General features: G+C 37.4%; 1 protein-coding gene across 1 annotated transcript in view; it reads right to left on the bottom strand.

Annotated features, from left to right (window-relative positions):
• Positions 1–1,289: 1,289 nt before the first annotated feature.
• LOC126921461 (uncharacterized) overlaps positions 1,290–20,341 on the bottom strand; it is a 47,697-nt gene continuing 28,645 nt past the window's right edge. The window contains exons 2-10 of the mRNA XM_050733109.1: positions 8,074–8,434; positions 7,542–7,826; positions 7,180–7,453; positions 6,198–6,402; positions 5,876–6,060; positions 5,244–5,439; positions 4,871–5,083; positions 4,188–4,418; positions 1,290–4,108 (exon numbers count right to left, since the gene is read on the bottom strand). Coding sequence (XP_050589066.1) covers positions 3,939–4,108; positions 4,188–4,418; positions 4,871–5,083; positions 5,244–5,439; positions 5,876–6,060; positions 6,198–6,402; positions 7,180–7,453; positions 7,542–7,826; positions 8,074–8,434 — 2,120 coding nt within the window. The 3' untranslated portion in view covers positions 1,290–3,938. The remainder of the gene's footprint in view (positions 4,109–4,187; positions 4,419–4,870; positions 5,084–5,243; positions 5,440–5,875; positions 6,061–6,197; positions 6,403–7,179; positions 7,454–7,541; positions 7,827–8,073; positions 8,435–20,341) is intronic.

Genomic DNA, 20,341 nt, shown 5'->3' with positions numbered 1-20,341 from the left:
CAATTTTCGAACGATGTTAAAATTTATTCCACGAACAAGATTTCGTTTTCATGGAGAGTAACGTTTCGAATTCAATGGATGCATAAGTATGATAAATTTCTTTTCTATCAAGCAAACGATACACAAGTGAATGAACGCAGGAGTGAAACGTGGATCGCGTGACTTACCTACTTTATGAAGAAAATCAAACGTTTTGAAATATTATGGATGCAGTTATTCTGTAATTAAATCTGTATGTGTTCTCGTAAGATGGTATTATCAGTAAAAGTATGCGACACCGGGTGTTGGGGTGTGTTGCATACCAGTTGTTCATGAATACATCTAGTCACGTAAATACGCACGTACATCATTCGCTTTGTCATACTAAATATCTACTTCATGGAGGACGAATACGATACTCCATTATGGTAAACTGCAGTTAACATATCTAAAGTTTCAGATTTATAAATGATAACTAATATATAAATAATAAATAGGTTACATACATTTATGCAGATTCGTGCTTTTGTAAACCCAAGCACTACTAAATTTTACCTATTAAGTATTGTTATAATGGATAACTACTTTGGATATTATTATACTATAATGGATATTCTACTTTGGATATTTCATATATTTTTGTTTATTGCCTGCATTCTGTGTATTTTTATATCCTCACATTTCCCATAAATGCATAAAATTCCGACAAATTTCTGCAGATTTATCTTTAAACAAACGCAAAGAAATGGAACATAGATAGATATTCGTTTCACCTACTAAATATATATTATAACGAACATTCTATTTTTGATATTTTATATATCTTTGTGTATTTTTACGTCTCCAAATTTCCTATAAGTGCATAAAAATTTGCAGTTTTTTAATAAACGTCTAATCAAATAAAATTAAACACCAATAACGGGAAATGTTATTGAAAATGTTTAAATATCACGTTTAACCAAGTTACGAACTAATACATTTCGAAACGAGATCTCTTGAATGTTCCTTTCATTGAATGTGACGCCGTTAGTTATTCGGAAGAGATCACATATCCGGGTTAAGCGTGCTGTTCTCCTCTGGCTTAATTGACTGAATCTGAGTACCGCTACTTTTGCAACTTCATTTAACGCGGAACTTGTTAACGTTAACGATAACAGTATTCTAGTTTCATGCATGGTCGTTGTCCTCGGCTTTTTAAGAAAGTTAGGTCAGCATCTTATCATGTAGTATAGTGATAAAAGAATGAAATGATATTTTATAGACCGTGCAATAGGATTATGGGATTTTCATCGACAAAAGTAAAAAGATAGTCGAGCTTTAAAAAAAAAATTTATTATTAAATGTACATTTTCACTTGATAACGGCATATATGCGAATTACTCGCTTAAATACTACCTGTACAAAAAACACGAAAACTCATCTTTTCATGTGGACAATAACCTCTGAATCTGTAAGAAATTTTCGTTGCATAAATTATTATTAGAAATGTTCGACTTTTTGTAATTTTGTCAGTGAACATTTTGGTTAAGTATACAGTACGTTTTTAGTGACACTTTTCTGAACATTTAGTGACAATCTCTGCTAGTTGATCTTATAAAAGTGTATTTGTACGTTATAGATCCATCATCAAAAGTGTATAAATAAGTTAAAAGGGGAAGAAAATTAATTCATAACACAAATAACATGCAATATCTCAATATCCTTTGTCAACACGAAACTCGTGTAAAGAAATAAATTTTTCATAAATAAATAATGATTGAACGTCTGACTAACGACAGTTCTTCGTTCTCGAAAACTTGCCCTTATCGAACACGTATCAAAGAACGTTGCCCTAAGAAATTGAAGACAAGCCAATAAAAATAAACGGTCCCGCAGAAAAGATTCTGAAAACGAAGATTAGCGTACGTGTTTTATCTTTAACAATACCAAAGAGAGTACCTCTGGTTGTTATTTCTTTCCTGTTAGAAAGGTTGAGCTTCTCCACCATAAATTACGTGAAATAAATCACGGGGGTTCCATAGCGGGCTGTGCAACGTCAGAGACACTCTCTTCTACGAAACAAACATGCTATCATCGCTAAAAAGCGACGTCATAAAATACATATCTGTATAGACGACGTACACCATGTTAATCCGTCAGTGATTAAGTATCGCCACGATCGAGTATTTCGTGTTTTAACGGTTTTGTCGAGTGTATTTAGCGAAGTGAAATAGAAGAGTATTATCTACAAAACGGCGAGTATCGTGACGTGGTGCACGTGTGTTTGTCGTGTGTGACTCGCGAGGATGCAGTTAGCACAGAGTCGTGATCACTCTCAATGGTCATCAAGCGTTGTAATTGTGAGTTGCGAGTAGTTGTTTTAACATGAATTCTCTAATATCCTGATAGAATAAAACAAAAAAATAGTAGAAGGAAAAATGGAAGCACCATGAAAAAGTGTAGAAATATATAGGTATGTATAAATCAGCGACAGCAAATCTGTCTACGTGCTAACATTTGCTTATTTAACGATAAAATATCGACTGTCATTCGAAAAATGGTTAAGTACTATAAGAACAAGTACAGCCTGAATATACATTATAGTTGATCGAGTATTGATTCAAGGATTCAATGTTCGCAAATGACCAATGAAATGGTTTGCCCGCTGTGTTAAGCTCAGCGAGGAATCGAACGTGCCCGAGATTAAGTCGAAATTTCATGCTGAGCAAAATAAATAATGAATAGTATCGTAAATCGTTAATTTCTAGAACAAAAAGAGGAAGGCAAGTAACGACGCAGCCTGGCGCGTGTATTTCGTAAAAGGTGAACGGAAATACCGATACATCCGCGGCTACGTCGAGAAATTTTTTCGATACTCCTACCATCTTCTTTGACACTAATTATCTACGGATATTTTTTGTATTTTTTTTCTCATTTAATTTAATTCTCCACATATTAGGTAATACGCTAAAGTTACCTTTCCTCCAGTATATATATACCCTAACTGCACTACTTGAAATGCTGACAAGGACAAGAACGAAAGCCACGTGCTCTAGTTATGGGCACGAATTTTCCTTCCTAACTAAAAAGGCCGCTTTAGGAACCTGGACTCGATCCAGCGAAGCGTTTCGTCGCTCGTGTATCGGGCCATTTCACTCATGCTAGTGGTCTATGCTCATCCAGATGAAACGGATCGAATTTCCTTAAACAGCGTTATTCTAATGATCGCCGATCGATCATCTCACGGTGAAAGGTCTCCACGCCATGTGCATTGTTTTCGCAAAGATTCCTCCGCGCGCCATTTTATCCCAAACAACTCCCACGTTAATATCTCGTTAAAATGTAACACAATTATTTCTACATTATGTACACAGTTATAAATGTTAGTAACTTTTCGCGATTTCCTTTCGGCAACCGGCTGAGGATATTCTCGAGTAACGGTGTATAGATTACCGGTGTCACATTTTTTCTTGTCACGTTTCCTTTTTGTCACGTAATTGAAATGGGGCGTTGATTCGCGTAAAGTGGCAAAGTAAAGCATCTAGGACATAATAAATATTGGCTGTTGCCAGCGAGTGGATTCGTTACCGCTTTTGGGAACGATCGCTATTGCGGCAGCAAATGGATGTCTGTTGGTGTGCCTTATTAAGAACTCTTTTTCCGCCTGTTCTCCTATCGTTTGATTCATGAACCTCGTATTTTCGAGGACCATGAGTCTCTTCTACTCTCTTCTTTCACTCTGACTCTTTCTCTCTCTCTCTCCCTCTCTCTCTCTCTCTTTCTCTCTCATACACTCTTTCGCTCGCTTTGCTCCTCCATTTTTTTGTTTCTCGCGTAGAGCGTTCTCTAACGAACGACCCAACGAGAGGAAAATTTACGAAATAGATTCGCTACAGCATACTGACTACTTTACAGGAATACGCTAAAAATATCGTGTATGCTTTGGACCGCCTCTAATTTCTCACTTTCTTTAGGATGGATCAGTGAAATGAGTCTAATAACGATGGCGGTGTTATGGGCGGTAGGTGATCTCCGCATCTTGGGAAATTCGGCGGCACTGGTGGAAGATCGGCATGTGTTCCAACGTGTAGAATTAAATTCATTCCAATAAGGATGTGGAATAAGAAGTGACAATGGAACAACCAGTACCCTGAAAAGGAGAAATGACGTTGAATGATCGCAATGATTTGAATTATAAACGTGTAATCGCGTTGCGCAGTTTCGCTTACCAGGATTGTCTGCGCGGAAGCGGAAAATGACGTAGCCGTTGTTTGGAACAGCTATAGTGTCCTTGGCAGGTGGCAAATTGAACTGTCGATTGAGAAGACCCCTTTTATCGAGATCCAATGCGTGTTTCAGATTGATCTTCTTCACGTTCTTGTCCGGGGAGCGACCGATACCGATTACATTGAAAGCGTAACCGTGTAGGTGGAAAGGATGCGACAGATTGGGTTGCTGAACTGTAGAAAAATTAATCAAACCATAAAATTACTTTCTATGTATCTAGATTTGTAAAGGGTATATGCACTTGGAATTTGATTTACAGCAATACAATATCAAAAGGCCACGAGTCTGGGTTTTATTTCTAGAACTCAATATTTCTAGGACTTTATACATCTTTAGAAAATCCTAAGTGTATTTCGTCTTCATCGAACACGAGAGAGTTACGAATGTCTGACGTTACTTATTATTGCTCCACGAAATTAACACGAAATCATCTTAGTATGAAATTGAAGTATTAATGATATATATACATTTATGAAATTTTATGAAAAAAGAGAATGATGAAAATATGTAGATAAAATTTAATAAAAGAATATTGTCTTGATAAAATGAAAAATATGACTCATCACGTTTTTGTTTTACGATCTTCATATATTTCCAAAGTTCTTTTTTTAGAAAAAGATCGCACCTTCATCTACGAGAACCACTTCGACGACCGCGTTGTGCGGGATATCAACTTGATGGGTGCACATGCAGTTAGCACCGCAGTCAGCAGGCCTGTTGTCACCGTTGCAAAACTGTTCGGGCGGGATATCGTCGATTTGCGAAAGCGGAGGCGCCGGCGGAAATGTGAACGAGATTTCATCGACGAGAGAGATTACATGATCTCCGGTCGGGGCGACTGTGAAAAGCACAAACGCAAAATGATAAACGGTTTGGTTTGAATTCCATTTTAATGGATTCGATGGTAATGAATTCTTGCGACAGATCAAAGGAAAAAGAAGCCATCCTTTAAGAAAGGAACCGAGTGCGATTTTGAAATCGTCCGTAAGGCCGCTTACCCAAGAATCGATTATACGTTTGAGGCTGGAAGACTTCTTCTGGCCTGTAGAAGAGGAAGCGGAATGGCAAGAATATTTTCACATCTGGACGTTGTTGAAGAATTCCTTGATCAATTTGACGAGCATTCTTCAGCTGGCTCACGCAAATCGCGTCATCTCGTTGACGATTGCAAATCGCGTCCAAAGGATTCAGTACCTGCAAGTAAGTGGTTTGGTAATCGGGAAAAATCGAGTCTCTTTATCTACTACTGGTAAGACAGAGAGTTCTTCGATTTCTGTGTTATCTATAGTTGACTGTCGTTGATAAGTATAAACGGTACATATAGATCATTGACAAATTAGTTTCTTGCTTTATTTTAAATTTCCTAAGGCATATTCTTCATTCTATCAATTACCTATAGATAGATATTAATGATAAAATTCTAAAAATTATTTTATTTTATTGAATCCTTTTGGATCCCCTCCATCCATAGAAACAGCCTATTTCCATTACTTGATTTGGAGAAGTACTTTATTGCACTAATTTGGTTTGCTTACTTAACATTTACTTTGGTTAAATTCCTCTAATTAAAGGAACTACTTCTACTCAAAGTACGCCTCTTTATTTAAGTAATGACACTTGCGACACTTACAACACCTTGCGGGAGACCAAAATCGTAAGTTGGTGCCGTAGTAGTCGGTTGGTAAGGACCACGAGCGTATCGTAGTATGGCTAGCTGTTGAGCACGCGGAATACCGCATTCGCCGAGCGAACGAACTTGAATCCAATACGCGCCAACCGGTTGATCCGCATTTATTACGAAGTCGTATCGTTCGCCTGTAAATCATGCAAGTAGATACTTTACTTTCACAACCGTACCTCAATTAAAGTCTAGGAAAATAAAAGCGAATGCGCTTTCCCTCTGATCTCGGAGGGTATAAAAAATCGAGTAATCGAGGTTAGAGGATTTTTACCGGAGAATGAGATGATCGTGTCTACGGTGGCTGGCTGGACTGCTTCTCCGTCGGTCGCGATCACGGTAAGGGAGTGACCTTCGAACGTGATCTGAGATGGACAGACCGATCCAAAGGAATTGATCAGTCGAAAACGATAACGACGGCCGGGAGTTATAGTGAACACCTCCAGGGGTGTATTCGTCATGAAACCGGTGTTGGGATCCTGCGGACAGAAACGAGTTCTAGAATGTCTCGCGTCGTTTGTATGGGGCTTCATCAGAGTTCCAGGATTTTTTCAGTTAGTTTACAGACTGAAATATGAGATCATGGGGATGATTGAAAATTTATATGCTGATGGGGGTCGTGTTTTGAGTGACGAGATTTATTAAAATCTAGTAGAAGAGTGAGAGATTTTAGATGCAGTGACTGTAGTATTCCGTCATTGGGATGATTGGAAATTTATATGCTAATGAAGTTACTATTTTGGGTGACAAGATTTATTAAGATGTAAAAGAGAAGTAAAAGAGAAGTAAAAGAAAGTAAAAGAAGGTATGTGCAGTGGTAAATAATTTTTCTACACGATATAGACATTGAAATATGAAGTCAGTAGACTAATTATACATTTATATATTAGTCAAGATCCTATTTTGGGTAAAGAAGTAATCATTAAAAAATATGAGGAGAAGAAAACACAGTATAAAAGATTATGTAGTTATGGATAATTCTTGCAAATAGTTGAGACACTGAAATTGAAACTGATGAAATAAGATTTACCAAAATGATGGAAAATTTATACGTGAATAAGGTTCCAGTTCTGGGTGAAGAGATTTTTATTAGGATGTCCAGAGTAGTGACAATTAGAAACAGACTCAGAGAGAAAGGAAAAGTGAACGAAGTAAGGACATATATGATTACGACTTAATTTATAGGTATCGTAGATATTTGTTAAAGATGGAAAAACAAGACATAACATAACGAGGATAAATTTGACGATTCGTACCCTGAATTGCCCTTTCCCATTGATCAATACGCTTTCAGGCGCTTGACCGGTATTAACTGCAAGACGACCAGGGAAACGCTCGGCCGCATTCTCGTGGAACCAGTCGCTAAGGAGGACGACGTGGGTAGTGAGATCGTAGTCGTAAAGGTTGCTGTTAGGATCTTTGCTCGGTGGTTGACGTATTACGATACTTCCGTAGAGACCGTCTATTTTCTGTAATCCTGTGTGAGCATGCCAGAAATGCGTACCTTCGTTCCCAGCTAACCATTGGTACCTATGTGTACATAAGCACGTAATAAATGTATGAAAAGAAAATTTGGAAAGAAAAGCGAAATGAAGAAACAAGATTGGTTTATAGTTACCTGAATGTGCTACCCTCCTGAATAGGACATTGCGTTACAAACGGTACACCATCGTAATATTGGCTTCCTCTTTGCCACACACCGTGCCAGTGAATGGTAACTTCCATACCTTCGATATGATTTTCCACGTCAATCACGACTTTGTCACCCTGACAGACTTGAATGCTTGGTCCCGGAACCATTCTATTTGCTGTTAAAATACCTCGTTCCACGCCATCTGCTAAAACGCACTGACAGTCGCTCCAAACGACGTTAGTTGCGTTGGGGGTGCAAATTTGACATGCCCTATAAATTATGGAAAAATATTAAAATTGCATAAATTTGAGTTTGGAAATTCAAATGTCTCAATTTGAAGTTTGAGTGTCTAATAGACTAAAAATTTGAAAGTGAATTAGAAAGTTTGAGAATTTAAATGTAGATTTGTTTCTTTATTATTCTCATCTCTGTTTTCCTATCGCAGCTAAGATGTTAAGAAAGACTTTATATTCATGAATTTTGTTCTTGGCTGAAGATTCTGAAAGATGATACTCACGCTCCAAGTACAGTGTAGTACTCAAGGGTGAAGTGATAGTAGCATATCCTCGGAGGCTCATTTTCGCGACAAGCTCTGGCACACTCGTCCGGCGAGGAAAGCGCCGGATTTCGTCGTAATTCGGCCGTGGCGCGTTCGCTATAGTCAAGGGGCCTCGTTCTTGGCGGCCTGACAGTCACCCCCCGACTACCAAGATTGTCGATTCCGCCGAAACCACTTCTAAATACGTTACCGGTCGGATGGGTCTGCACCAAGCCATGACTCGAGGGGAAAAAGTCGGTGCTATCATCGGTAAAGATATTGCCTGTCTTAATAGTTGGAGTCCAGAAAGAAGACGCTGGTGTCTGATCGGCGATCACATCTGTAATTGGTCGTTTAAAATTAAAATTCAAAAATGTAAATTTTAGAATTTGAATTTGAAAGTTAAAATATCTGAATTTAAATTAACATTTAATTCGCTATATCTAATAAATTACATAAATGGTACGATTAAAACAACAGTGTCCTATTTAATTTAAAATTAAGAAAACTGGTTTTACAGGATATGAGCAAAGGTGATTTAAAGGTTTCGAGTAAACGTAGAATTCAATACGAAGAGAGAAGCTGCCAGCAAGAAGACTAAGAAAACGGTCGACAGGTAAACTGGAAGGTGCTTTTCTTCGGGTTTTTCGCGATATAATAACGCGTAGGTAAAAAATACTATAGCAGAACGAGCATAAGGTACAATACAGCAAATGTAGATAATTAACAGTGGGCAAACGATACAATCTATTGCTATTTATAACAGGTAAATACACGTTTCAACTCTACAGCATTTCACAACTATAACAGTTACGACGATGGTGATGCGACATACTATACACGTGCAATACGGCGTCTAATATTGTTTCAACGCTACCATTATGACGATAGATGAAACAAGCGTAGCACGAAGAAAGCAACGAGACTTGCAAAAAATTCGAAAGGTTCTCTTGTATCGTTTCACGTGGTACGTGTAAAAGTTACTCCTCGATTTATAAGGAAAAATAGCCCCGATTAAAACGCGCTACCGGCTCCTAATGCACATTTACAGTCCTAAAAACGATCATTTATCTCGGGCGTGCTTGTCGGATCAATGCTACAAAAGTATGCGGGAGAAGGCGATTTACGAGAGAAATTGCTCTCAGGTACAGACGCAAACTCTCGCGAGTCAAGGTGGACGTTATCGTTCGGTTATCTTTATCTTGACCCTCGACGAAGATAGCGAATAGATGATTTCGTTGTACAATTAATAATCCTGTCCTCGTTGCTTCGATCGTGACAAACGTTGAGAAAGAAAAACATTCACCGTCCCCGAAATTGAAACACGATAGCATTATTAGTCAATACAATAATTACTAGCAGGTACAAAGAACGATTAACACATTAATTATAACGGCTACAGGTCGAGTTATAACCACGAGGTGTGCGGCCCAGAATGAGAGTAACGCGCGAGCGAACCACGATTAATTTGATGGTCACATTAGCAGCACGCCTCGTGCTATATTTTCCCTTTAATTATCGCGACGCTCGAGTGACTTTCGCGAGCGGTTTTCACAACATAGATGCCACGGCCCGCGGCCACTCGGATACCCAATTATAGAACACCGTATTCGTAATTTATTTTTCTGTTATTATCTCGGATTTCGTTTCAATACCTCAAGCAATTCTGATTTTATTTCGATTGCATTACTTGTTGGTTTCTATGAAATATTCATGGGAAAATCAGTTTCCTTTTGCAAAATTTTTGTTAACGTTTGTAACATTGTTTTTCCTGGTTCTTTTACAAAAGGAAACTCAATCTTGAGCAATTTTTTCGCATATAATCCGTTGCTGTCTGAAATCGAAATGAACAGAATTCTAACGAAGATAATTTGGAACTCCTATGAATATCATAGCTTCGGTTAAAAATCATTGCAGAGTTAAACGGTGCTTTACAAACCGGTTTTGCCACGCGAAAAAAATCGTGAGCACGAGTATGTTAAAAAAGGATCTGAAGGAATTTCGGATTGCGTAGCACTCGCCGCGGCTTTAAAGTTCTCGTAGAATGTTGATCTAGGGTAACGTTCGATGAATAAAAATCACGCGGTACACTTGCCTCACCGTATTTGTTCATTGCCGCGGTAAAACCGTCGATGTCGCGTGGGACTTCCAATGAAACTGGAAAATCTAGTGTTACTCATATAACGAGTGTACAATACTTTATTGCGAAGAATGACATTGATGGAAAGTAGAGAAAGTTAAATATTTATCAATAAAACAGCGTCGATTAAATATACATACAATATACATCGATTGAACACTGGAAAAATTCGAAAGCTCGATATACATTCATACATACTTATTTTATCTGATAAGGAAGAAATTCTTTATTCTTAGAACTGTATCAAATACTGTTCATTTAAGGGATAAATAGTTTCCCAAATGACTATTACAAACAAATGACTATTTGTCATTAAAAAAATTATCATATCATCTCATAAGTAATCGTCGAAACATGCCTTAGTTCTTAAATGTTTTAATCGATCTGTATTAAGATCATATGAATTTTCTATGAGAAAATGTTACGTTTTATTTCAAAACGTCTTCCGCTGTTTAAAACTCATAAGCAATATCAAAACCGTGTGGCGTAATAGTGTAATTAATAAATTTCTCAGTAGAAGCGTTTTCCTATTTCTTAATAATGACCTTCATTGTGTAAAACTTAGAACTGGTACGAGAAACGTTATAACCTGATAGACTAATTAATCAAATTCTCCATGCACGATTGACACTATTATTTACCTGTACCTTTCTATGGGAACAAGACTGAGCAACGAATTGACACAAGAACTGTTTTTGGATATTTAACGATCCTGCGCAAATATTCTTAAAGGTTTATAGTATTGTAATTCAGCGTTCTATCCGGTCGCACGCCAGGCGGTCGGCCTCGTCCGCAACTGGCATAGGCGTGCATTATTTACGACCCTACACCGAACAGACATCGTGACGTAAAAATTCTTTGCGGATGAATTATGCCGCTCGCTTGGTATGCGAATTTTTTTCCCAGACAACCGCGGTACATCTACAAAGCTTTGAACTTCGCGTATAAGCTTGAAAGCTACCATTTGTCTAAACTGTACCATGGCTTTCGTGGTGAATACGATGGCAACCACGCTCTTTGAATATTCCACGAAGAAGCCAGAAAATAATGCAGCGGAAAGCAGTACGGAACTACACTATCTCCATTCTTTTTCTCAATACGTTAAGTAAGCGTGACTATGAAAACTGTTGTTACTGAACGAACCATCTTTCACAAATCGAGAAGGCAAATATAAATTTGAACGTAAATTATCATCCATTAGGCCGCACTACGAACTTCGTGTTATTTTGATCGTTTCCCGCATCTAAATACATTCACGCCTGACATTTCTTCGAAAGTATATGCAAATCGCTGTTCGATCAATCCGTTTTGCAACGTTTCCGCGTAAAAGTTCGCAGCGATGCGATTGCTGGAGAAATTTCTCTGAAGAATCACGATTTCTTCTTCTTTCTAATGCTTCTAAGCTATTTGAATTGACTTATTCTGTCGATGAAAAAATTAAAATTTATAATATATATACATATATAATGTTCGATAATTATTGCATTCCACGGGGTTTCCTTAAGCTTCGTTCGCGCTACCAGCAAATTATTTGTTACGATTGGTACTAAACGAATGGTCGATAAAACAAAGCACGATTCGCTTGAAAAGGAATTCTGTCGCAACGGCATTTTAGTAATCGATACTTGGACTCGCAATGAGTTCTCGTTAATGAAAAAAAAGATCTATAAAATAGATAAGAGCATAAGTGAAGCTGGTTTTTCGCTCTTCTACAATTCTCGTAGCAATTTCGTAAACCATTCGATTACCTAACTGAGTAGGTAAGAAAAGAATGTAGATTAAAATTTTCTGTTGTCAGAGGGTCGGTAAAACTCTTAATTTCAGCACAGTCCAATGTAGAAAGTTTTGCATTTGTTCTCTGATTTATCGTTCGTCCGGAAGAACACGATTTGCCACATTGTTGCGCAGCTGGGAAGCCATTAGCAAGAAGATAATGGGACGAAAAACGTGAAACACGAAATTTACAGGATCTGCGATAACTTGTCAGATTACGATAATTCCTTGGATAAATTACAAGCTACGAATCTCCAGGTAATCGTCGAAATATTGTAATTTCGCAAAATATCGTTTTATATCTAATGCCACGAGATTATCGCCCGAACATTGTATGGCTACTGTTCTGTGCTAAAAGCGATGTAAACTCGGTAAAGACAAATAATATACGAGGACGTTTACGAGTGGTAAGAGTAGAAAGCGTGAATAAATTCACGCATTTAATGATTTCTGTGATTCGGATTTTGAAATACGTGAAAACTGGTCCTGCGAGAAGGCACGGGACGCGTTAAGAAAACGTCAAAGTCACCTGCGCTACGCCGTGTTTCAATTGGTCTTTAAACGACTTGCACTTATCGTTAGAAACGGTCGAACAAATTTGTCAAAACAACATTGTGGCTGCGATGCCGCCCTGACGGCAGACTTTCACTGTATTTCGCACGCCACCTGTAATGACGGATCTCCAGTTCGATGTGTCATCATCTGACGTCTCGTGGATTGTGTTCTATTACGCAATTTTCATAGGTTTATGTAAGATGGAACTCGTAAGGAAACGCGGTTTACATAATATACCGGCCGCATGTCTATGGTCGAACTCGCAGACCGGGGTTAGAGAGTCCACCTACGTCGGCTGACTAGAAACCCTGTCACGCGAATGCCTTTTATGATGATACTGCGATAAAGCAATGGTCGTGACAGTCCAGTTTGTACGTCATGGGAGGAAAGAACAATACGAATGTGTAATGTGTCCAGCAATTCTTTCAGTCCTACGTTGGGGAAATGCTAGTTTTGTTGTTAGTCAAGGTAAGAGTACGGTTACGGAAGGGAAGATGGATCATTATGAAAGAAAGATATAACTGAGTCAAATGAAATGACGAAAGAAACGATGTTTTGTAAGGGTTTTAGGTCACTTGTAGTGGCTAAAAAAGGTATTGGCGCACTATTGTATTTATTATGACATTTAATATATTAATTAATTAGGCCAAAGTGAATGAAATTTTGTATGATTTGATAGTTCTTTCGTGTAGCTATAATAATTTGATACTATGAAAATTAAATGTAATACCTGGTACAATAAGGCCTGCTTAAAAAGTAAGGATATGTTTGTGTGAAAACTGGATTGATGGATTGTTAATAATTTATTTTAAGACTACTTCACATTAGTTCGAAGTAACTCGATTTCAAATTTATGTTTATAAAAGTCAAGTGATTTGGCTAATGAAAATCAGGATATTAAAATTTGAAAGGATAATTTCAGTTTAGCAAATAACAGATTTACATTAATAAAGTAATTTAACTGGTCTGAACAAGACTTAGAAAATAGTAGTCTGGACAGATCATGAGAGATATTTAGATTCGTAATTTGCATCTACAAGACATGAATTGTGGCGTTCCGTAGATAAATGAACACGTCGGCTGTCAAGCTGATGCGAATCAACGAATTGGAAGCAATTAAAGAGATTTAAAATTAAGACATCTTTCGAAGGATTAGTGTGAACAAGCGGTATTTGAATAAGGTTAACAAGGGTTAAGAAGTAAATAAATTAAATTGCGGTTTGGACGCCGAATTTCGATCAGAGCAGCCGAGAAATTAACAAGAAAGCCGTGCTTCGAGATGTGTTTTCTTAAATCTTTCACTCTCATTTCTTTCATCGAACATGTCAGGTTAATAACATGCACAACGAAGTATATTTCACAGCTGTGCTGTCTTATTAACCTCTATTTAAGGAGTAGTTAATTTGGTACACGTCGAAACCTTCCACGTCGCCTTAACATCTTAATTTAGAAAATCTTTCCAGTTACGCCATACTTATGCTGTAATTCATCGGTTATACAATGCCGTCTTCCATGTTTCATTACATTAACGACGAGTTTCACGATTACTGTACGATGTAATAAACCAATTGATCGACTCCATTGAAACTAATAGTTTGATTAATGGATTGATGAAAAATGAGATAAATATTCGGAGGAATTGAAATGGAAAAAAAATTTCACGAAAGAAAAATTCCTTTCATTTATATGAATTAATTATAGTACGTTCTTTTAATTGTAGAAACTTGCGAACGTAGGATTTTTAGTTTAGCATTACCATAAAATTACCAGTTGAAAATGTGTTAATTTCATCGTTCTCACGTAGATTTCATGATACGAGACTCTCGAATAGTATACGTCGCTTTTAAACTGTTGTAATTTGCACGTGCTCTTTGTTCTGATTCAGTATTCTTATAAGCGATCGGTCCGTTTCACACGCTCGAAAGGATAGTTCGAAACAACAGGACGCCGAACTGGGACAAAGGAAATAAAACGGGACCATTGGCAACGCTTAAATGTCAAGCCTTCGACGTCGATCGTGTCACGAGTCAAAGTTTGTCCTTTCCTTTGGTATGCGATTGAACTTTGGCGTCGTACTTGAATAAACAGGGGAACGTTGATGCACGCAAAACGAACGGTTCGGTGACTAACCTTTAATTAAATTATCGGATGGATGGTCGTACGTTTCATACTGCTCGGGCAGATCTAACGAGACATTAAACTGCTCTTTCGAGATTTATAGTGAATGTTATATAGTTTCACGTCGTTATATTATTTTATTAATATTAAACGTTACGTTATTTGTAATTATAATATTATTATACATTATACATTATATGCATTTATATGAACCACATTTATTTGAATAAAGTTTTAATTAATGCTTGATAAAATGAACTGCTGTCGGTCGAATCCAGTTATCTGAATGTGACCAATTATATAAACTAGTTGCTTCCCGACAAGTTTATATAAATGGAGTTCTACTATAAGTATAATATTGCAAACAATAAAAATAAAAAAGTAAAATTAAAGTAAAAAAATTTACAGACAGATCTGACTACCTTTATCAAGCGCAGTTTATTCACGGTGTTTATTAATAATTGTGATAAATGTGAGTATCGCAACGTGCAACGGTCGTTCGATAATATATCGTATTCGCGGCTAGATTTGCAAGCGCGTAAGGAAGTGAGAGCAGAATTCAGCGTGTTGCGTGAGAATATTACGGTTTCGTTTTATTACGTATCGTTAATGATCGCGATAATTATTTCCCGCACAATTAGATGATTGAATTATTGTTCCTGTTGTGTAATCTACCTATATTTTTTATTTCTTTGTAAATAAAACGTTAATGAAATGCTCTCAGGTGCTTTTTTTCTAACACGATTATTTTGAACCGCAGAATAATCGACGAAGAAGTGACTAACTGTGCATAAGATTCGTTTCGTAGGCGGACCGTTATTCGGAGATATTCGCAAGATATTTGTAGTCACGAGACTACGTAGTCACAAAGGCTCATCGCTCTAAAGTTCAAACAAAAGGTAAAGTTCAAACAAAGTAAGATCGTAACGGAATGCTATTGATTCGAGGCTTAATGTTGCGCCTTGATCGTGGTTTCGCGTCCTCGTTCTTACTGTCGACGATCGAGCGATCAAAATGTCAAACTGTTTATATTACACAGACACTTTCATGTCTTGACATTGTAAAAAATTACCTCACTATCCTTCGAGACTATTAGATAATAACGATTATCTGTTATTATAATACACCGTTCCATTATTCGAATGAAATTATTCTAACTGTTGAACCATCGATTACTCGCCCGATTCAATCTGTTCCATATACCTTGACCCGTTTACATTTCGACGTTTTTACATTTGTTCACGAATAGATCAAACAATCATGTCCAACTATTTCCTCGATATCTATAGATGGAAACAGTCTAAAAACTCTATCCTAATTATCACGCTGCAAAAAGCTACTGCATTTATCTCATTAACATTCCTTGCTCTTTTCCAAGCAATGCCCTTCGAGAACTCAATTAACGATACTTTTTATCGGCATAATAAATAGAGAAATAAGAATATCGTATATATATTCCAGTACACGTGAATGTTATAGATAGTAGCGTGAAAAAGAGGAGATTAAAGGATGCTGTGTATAGCTTGAAATACAAGCTAAGATAGAAAGCGTGATGATCCGCGAATGAACTTGGCCTTGTCCTTGTCCTCGTCTCATCTTACGGAACACGCTCGACAAGCGTTCCTCGAGTTGTGCAAAAGCTAGGTATTGTGCAAACGGCAGGAGAGCGTCAGAAGGTGAAGGGAAGGTTCAACGAGTGTTGCATCGCGTTCGTTCGTAACGTCGGCGCCGCATAAACACCGTTTCGATTGCGCTAATGAATGTAATAACAGTTCACTCCGAACGAAAGCTTTCTAGTCATCGGAATTACGTCTACATAGATTGCCGTGTACAATTGAACGCGGCCGTCTTTTATGTCTCACTTTTCTCTTGCTTTCATCAAACCTATCATCTGCATGATTTATGCGTCAACGTGATTGTTGTTTCACGCGGCACCATTGCGTGGCGTTGGTTTAATAAAAGCCACCGTTTCTTGTCCAGGGTTATTAAGTCGTTTTGTTCATTTGCTTCCTAACGTTTGACGCGAGATGAATGGCCTTCGTCATCTATCATCTGTTTTTTATGCTTTTGTTTGTCAAGGCGTCGCCTGCAGATCGCTCCAAAGCAAACAACTTTTGACAGTTGTATATTTCAAGCAAGATATATTTCAAAGATTTTCAAAATAAGATTGCAGATATTTTAACGAGGCGTATAACTGGCTATTTCTGAGTTCCGTTTCCGCGTGTTTATACGACGTGCCGTTTCCCGGAGAGACGTCCCCTCTGTGATCAAACGTGCACGGGTTTAAATGATTTCGTTGTGTACACCGGCAATAAATTCACCGTATAAACGAGGCAATCGCAGCCTGGTCAAATTAATGACTTGGTGGAGCGGCTGACGCAAGTGAAAGGCTTACGATCTCAAGCGATGAGACACCGGAAGTACGCGTGCACGAGCTCGCCATGAAATTTCACGGCCGATTCTATCGTTAAAATCGCCCTACTAACGTCCAATGCTTCGCTTTCCTTGATTCCCCACAGGTATTATACTGACACCGGCAGCTCACGGAGACGAAACAAAATGTATAAGTATGTACTTTCGTCGAGAAATGTTCCGTGAAATTATAGCTCCTCCCACGTGTTCGACTACTTCGTAATGGATGACGTATATTTTTGTTCGTATTTTCTCATTCTCAATCATCTCGCGTGGAGATTGGTTCAGAACGATCAAAACGGTTTTACACTTTCTAGTGGATGGAAATTGATCCTGTACATTGAGATACATCCTATCCTTTCGTTTCAGTACTTTTATAATGGATGATGTATATTTTTTTACATCCTTAATCACTGCACGCAAAGAATTTGCTTAAAACGATCAGAAATGTTCCAAACTTTCTAGTGGGTAAAAATTGATCCTTCCTATTGAGACACCTTCTGTCCTTTCGTCTGAGTACTTCTATAATTAATAGGCGATGCATATTTTTATTTATTCTTAATCACTTCAGACAGAGGTTTGATTAAAACGATCAAATAGTATCTATATCTCCTAGATTGAAAATAAGTCTTCTCGAGTTGAAGGATATCTGTTTCTTTCTTTTAGTTTTAAACGTTTAATAATTTAATTATTAATTATGCGGCGAAAGTCGATGGTTTTTACGTGATGCCAAATTGGCTCTTTCACAGAACGCGCCCCTTTTAATGAGGCTGTAAATGTCGGAGTCATAAAATCTGAACTCCGTTATGTTTTCCAAATACTTTTCCTTATAGTCGTTCGTACTGTCTCCGCGAGTTATGTACGAAGACATAATTCAACTTTTACGATGAACATTTTATGCGTTTCCTTTCGTTTTTCTCCCGGATACGCGAATTGGTATAAACAATTTCTCGGCTAATCAAAAGTTTGTCGTTTTATCGTAGTAATTTTCTGGGCGATTATTCAAGTAGGTGTCTTGGTAAAACACTTTTGGACTTTATTCTGCCGTGAAAGCGTTTATTAGAACTTAGAACCATTGAGACTTAATTACAGTTTACATAGCACATATGGCTTTGTAAATCTATTATTTTCGAGGTAAGTTTCACATCCGTAATATCGACTATGATAGTGATCGGTAACTGCATTTCACTTTATCAGATATACCTGGTGGAAATTAGTTTTGATTGCTTGGCGGAGTTATTCGAAAATTACTTCAGATATCGATCTAATTTTTTACGTAACGAATGCAATAAAGTTTCCAAAGATTATCGAAAGAACATTCTATTATAATTATTATGCAGTACGAATGTTGATGCATTTGTGGAAAATTATATAAAATACGAAATATACAACAGAACGTTTAAAGTAAAATATTTATTTCTGAAGAAAAAGGAAGGGTAATGAAAAGAGCTGATTAAAAAGAGACGTTATTGTAAATGAAATTTATTCCCGACTGTGTTCGACTATTTCACTAAATATCTATAATATTCGATTAACGAAGGCCGATTGAAAGATCGACGACTGTGGAATTTCAAAATGTATTAATTTTAGAATTTTTTCAAAGTCCAAAGCATTGAATCCAGGAAGCTTCAGACATCAGAATCTATTAAGTTGCTAACTTCGAACATGAAAATTTAGGAGCCTCTGAATGGTTGCGAGGGATTTTAGAACGATAATTACGATATTTAGTGAGTGAAACAAGTTTCTGTCTAGATTCTATTTTCATTTAGTTACATTCGTAAAAATTCAAATTCTCATAAATATCCGCAGTCCGCTAACAATGTAAAACGAAAGACTACTCGAAGCATTTTGTCAACGTCGATACAAGACAATTATGTTGGAAAAAATAATGTATGATAGAAGATGTACGCGCTCGCGTCTAGGTTTGCATCTCGTCTAGAGAGACTGCTCCTTTCTCTCGTTCGCATTTTTATTTCCATCCGTTCGTTTCTTAGCGAGATAGACAGCCGGTTGATGACTCGCGGTTTATTTTCGCCAGGATACCGCTCGCAGGAATACATGAATCATGATTGCTGCCTACGAAATACATGTACACAACCCCTCGACATGTCGTTCACCACGCCGGAATAATTCTTCTGATGTCATGGCATCGTTCATCCCATCGATGTTATGCAAAGATGAGGCGGGAGGTTCATGAGATTTCGTGATTTCCGTGGCAAAGGTTACACTGTGCCAGCAGATTATTTAATAGAACGTACGGATCTCTTCGTGCAAATGTTTTGACGGGACAAAGAGCCGCGTCAGTCAGAAAATGAACAAAGAAATGGTGTAATTGATCCTGACGAATATCCAAATACAAACGTCGTGCAACTTGAAGAATTATGCCATTGTGAAGTATTTGGTTAATAGTTCCTTGTCAAAGCGGTAGAATACAGTCTTCAAGTGTAATCAAATCATTAGTTGCTTAAACTAGCTGCTTAAATAATTTTAATTTATCGATGGTTATTGCGCAGTGATCGTTTTGTTAATTGAGTTATTATCAAACTGCGGATGTTTCAATAAATTTGTATTTAAACGAATTTAATAAGAAATCCTAGACTTAATTAGAAAGCCTAAATAGAATAAATTAATTACTTTATTTTTTATGGATTCCCTATCTATGTTTCTGTATTTTTAAAATTTCCATAAGTGCATACAACCTACATAGTTTACGTATTACGAAACCAAAGTGGCACTTCTACGCTTTCATACGCGCTAATCGTTTGCGATACGCTTGGAACTCGTTAGAAAATACGATTAAATTAAACGTATCACTTTTGAAGTATGCGTCAAACGACCGTTCCGCAATTTAAACGCGAATACATCGAATAAAACATCGCCTTACATCACACTTTAGATCATAAGTGTTCTAAATTCTGATCTCGTCGAATATTACACGTGGTACACGAGTGCGGGTTAGTTATATTTTCTTTTGAAGCAGCTGCGATTCCTGTAACTAGTTTATTTTCGACAGGTAGAAAGAAATAACAAGAAATCCAGCAAGAAGAGCATTACACACGAATCGGTGTAATTATGCATCGAAATAAATGAAAAATCTCGCTGATTTAATGTCAGATTATTTTTTTGAGCTTGCAGGATGTGAATTCGCTTGATGCTCGCAGGATGCGAATTAGTTTGATATATTGTTGGCAGCTGTCCCACGGGAAAAAATAGTGGACAAGGGGATAAAGCTTTCTCGTCAATTAGAAT

Source organism: Bombus affinis, chromosome 10, assembly GCF_024516045.1.
Source record: "Bombus affinis isolate iyBomAffi1 chromosome 10, iyBomAffi1.2, whole genome shotgun sequence".
NCBI classification, from domain to species: domain Eukaryota; kingdom Metazoa; phylum Arthropoda; class Insecta; order Hymenoptera; family Apidae; genus Bombus; species Bombus affinis.
Note: the sequence above shows the minus strand (reverse complement) of the source record. Positions and strands in the feature narration are given on the sequence as shown.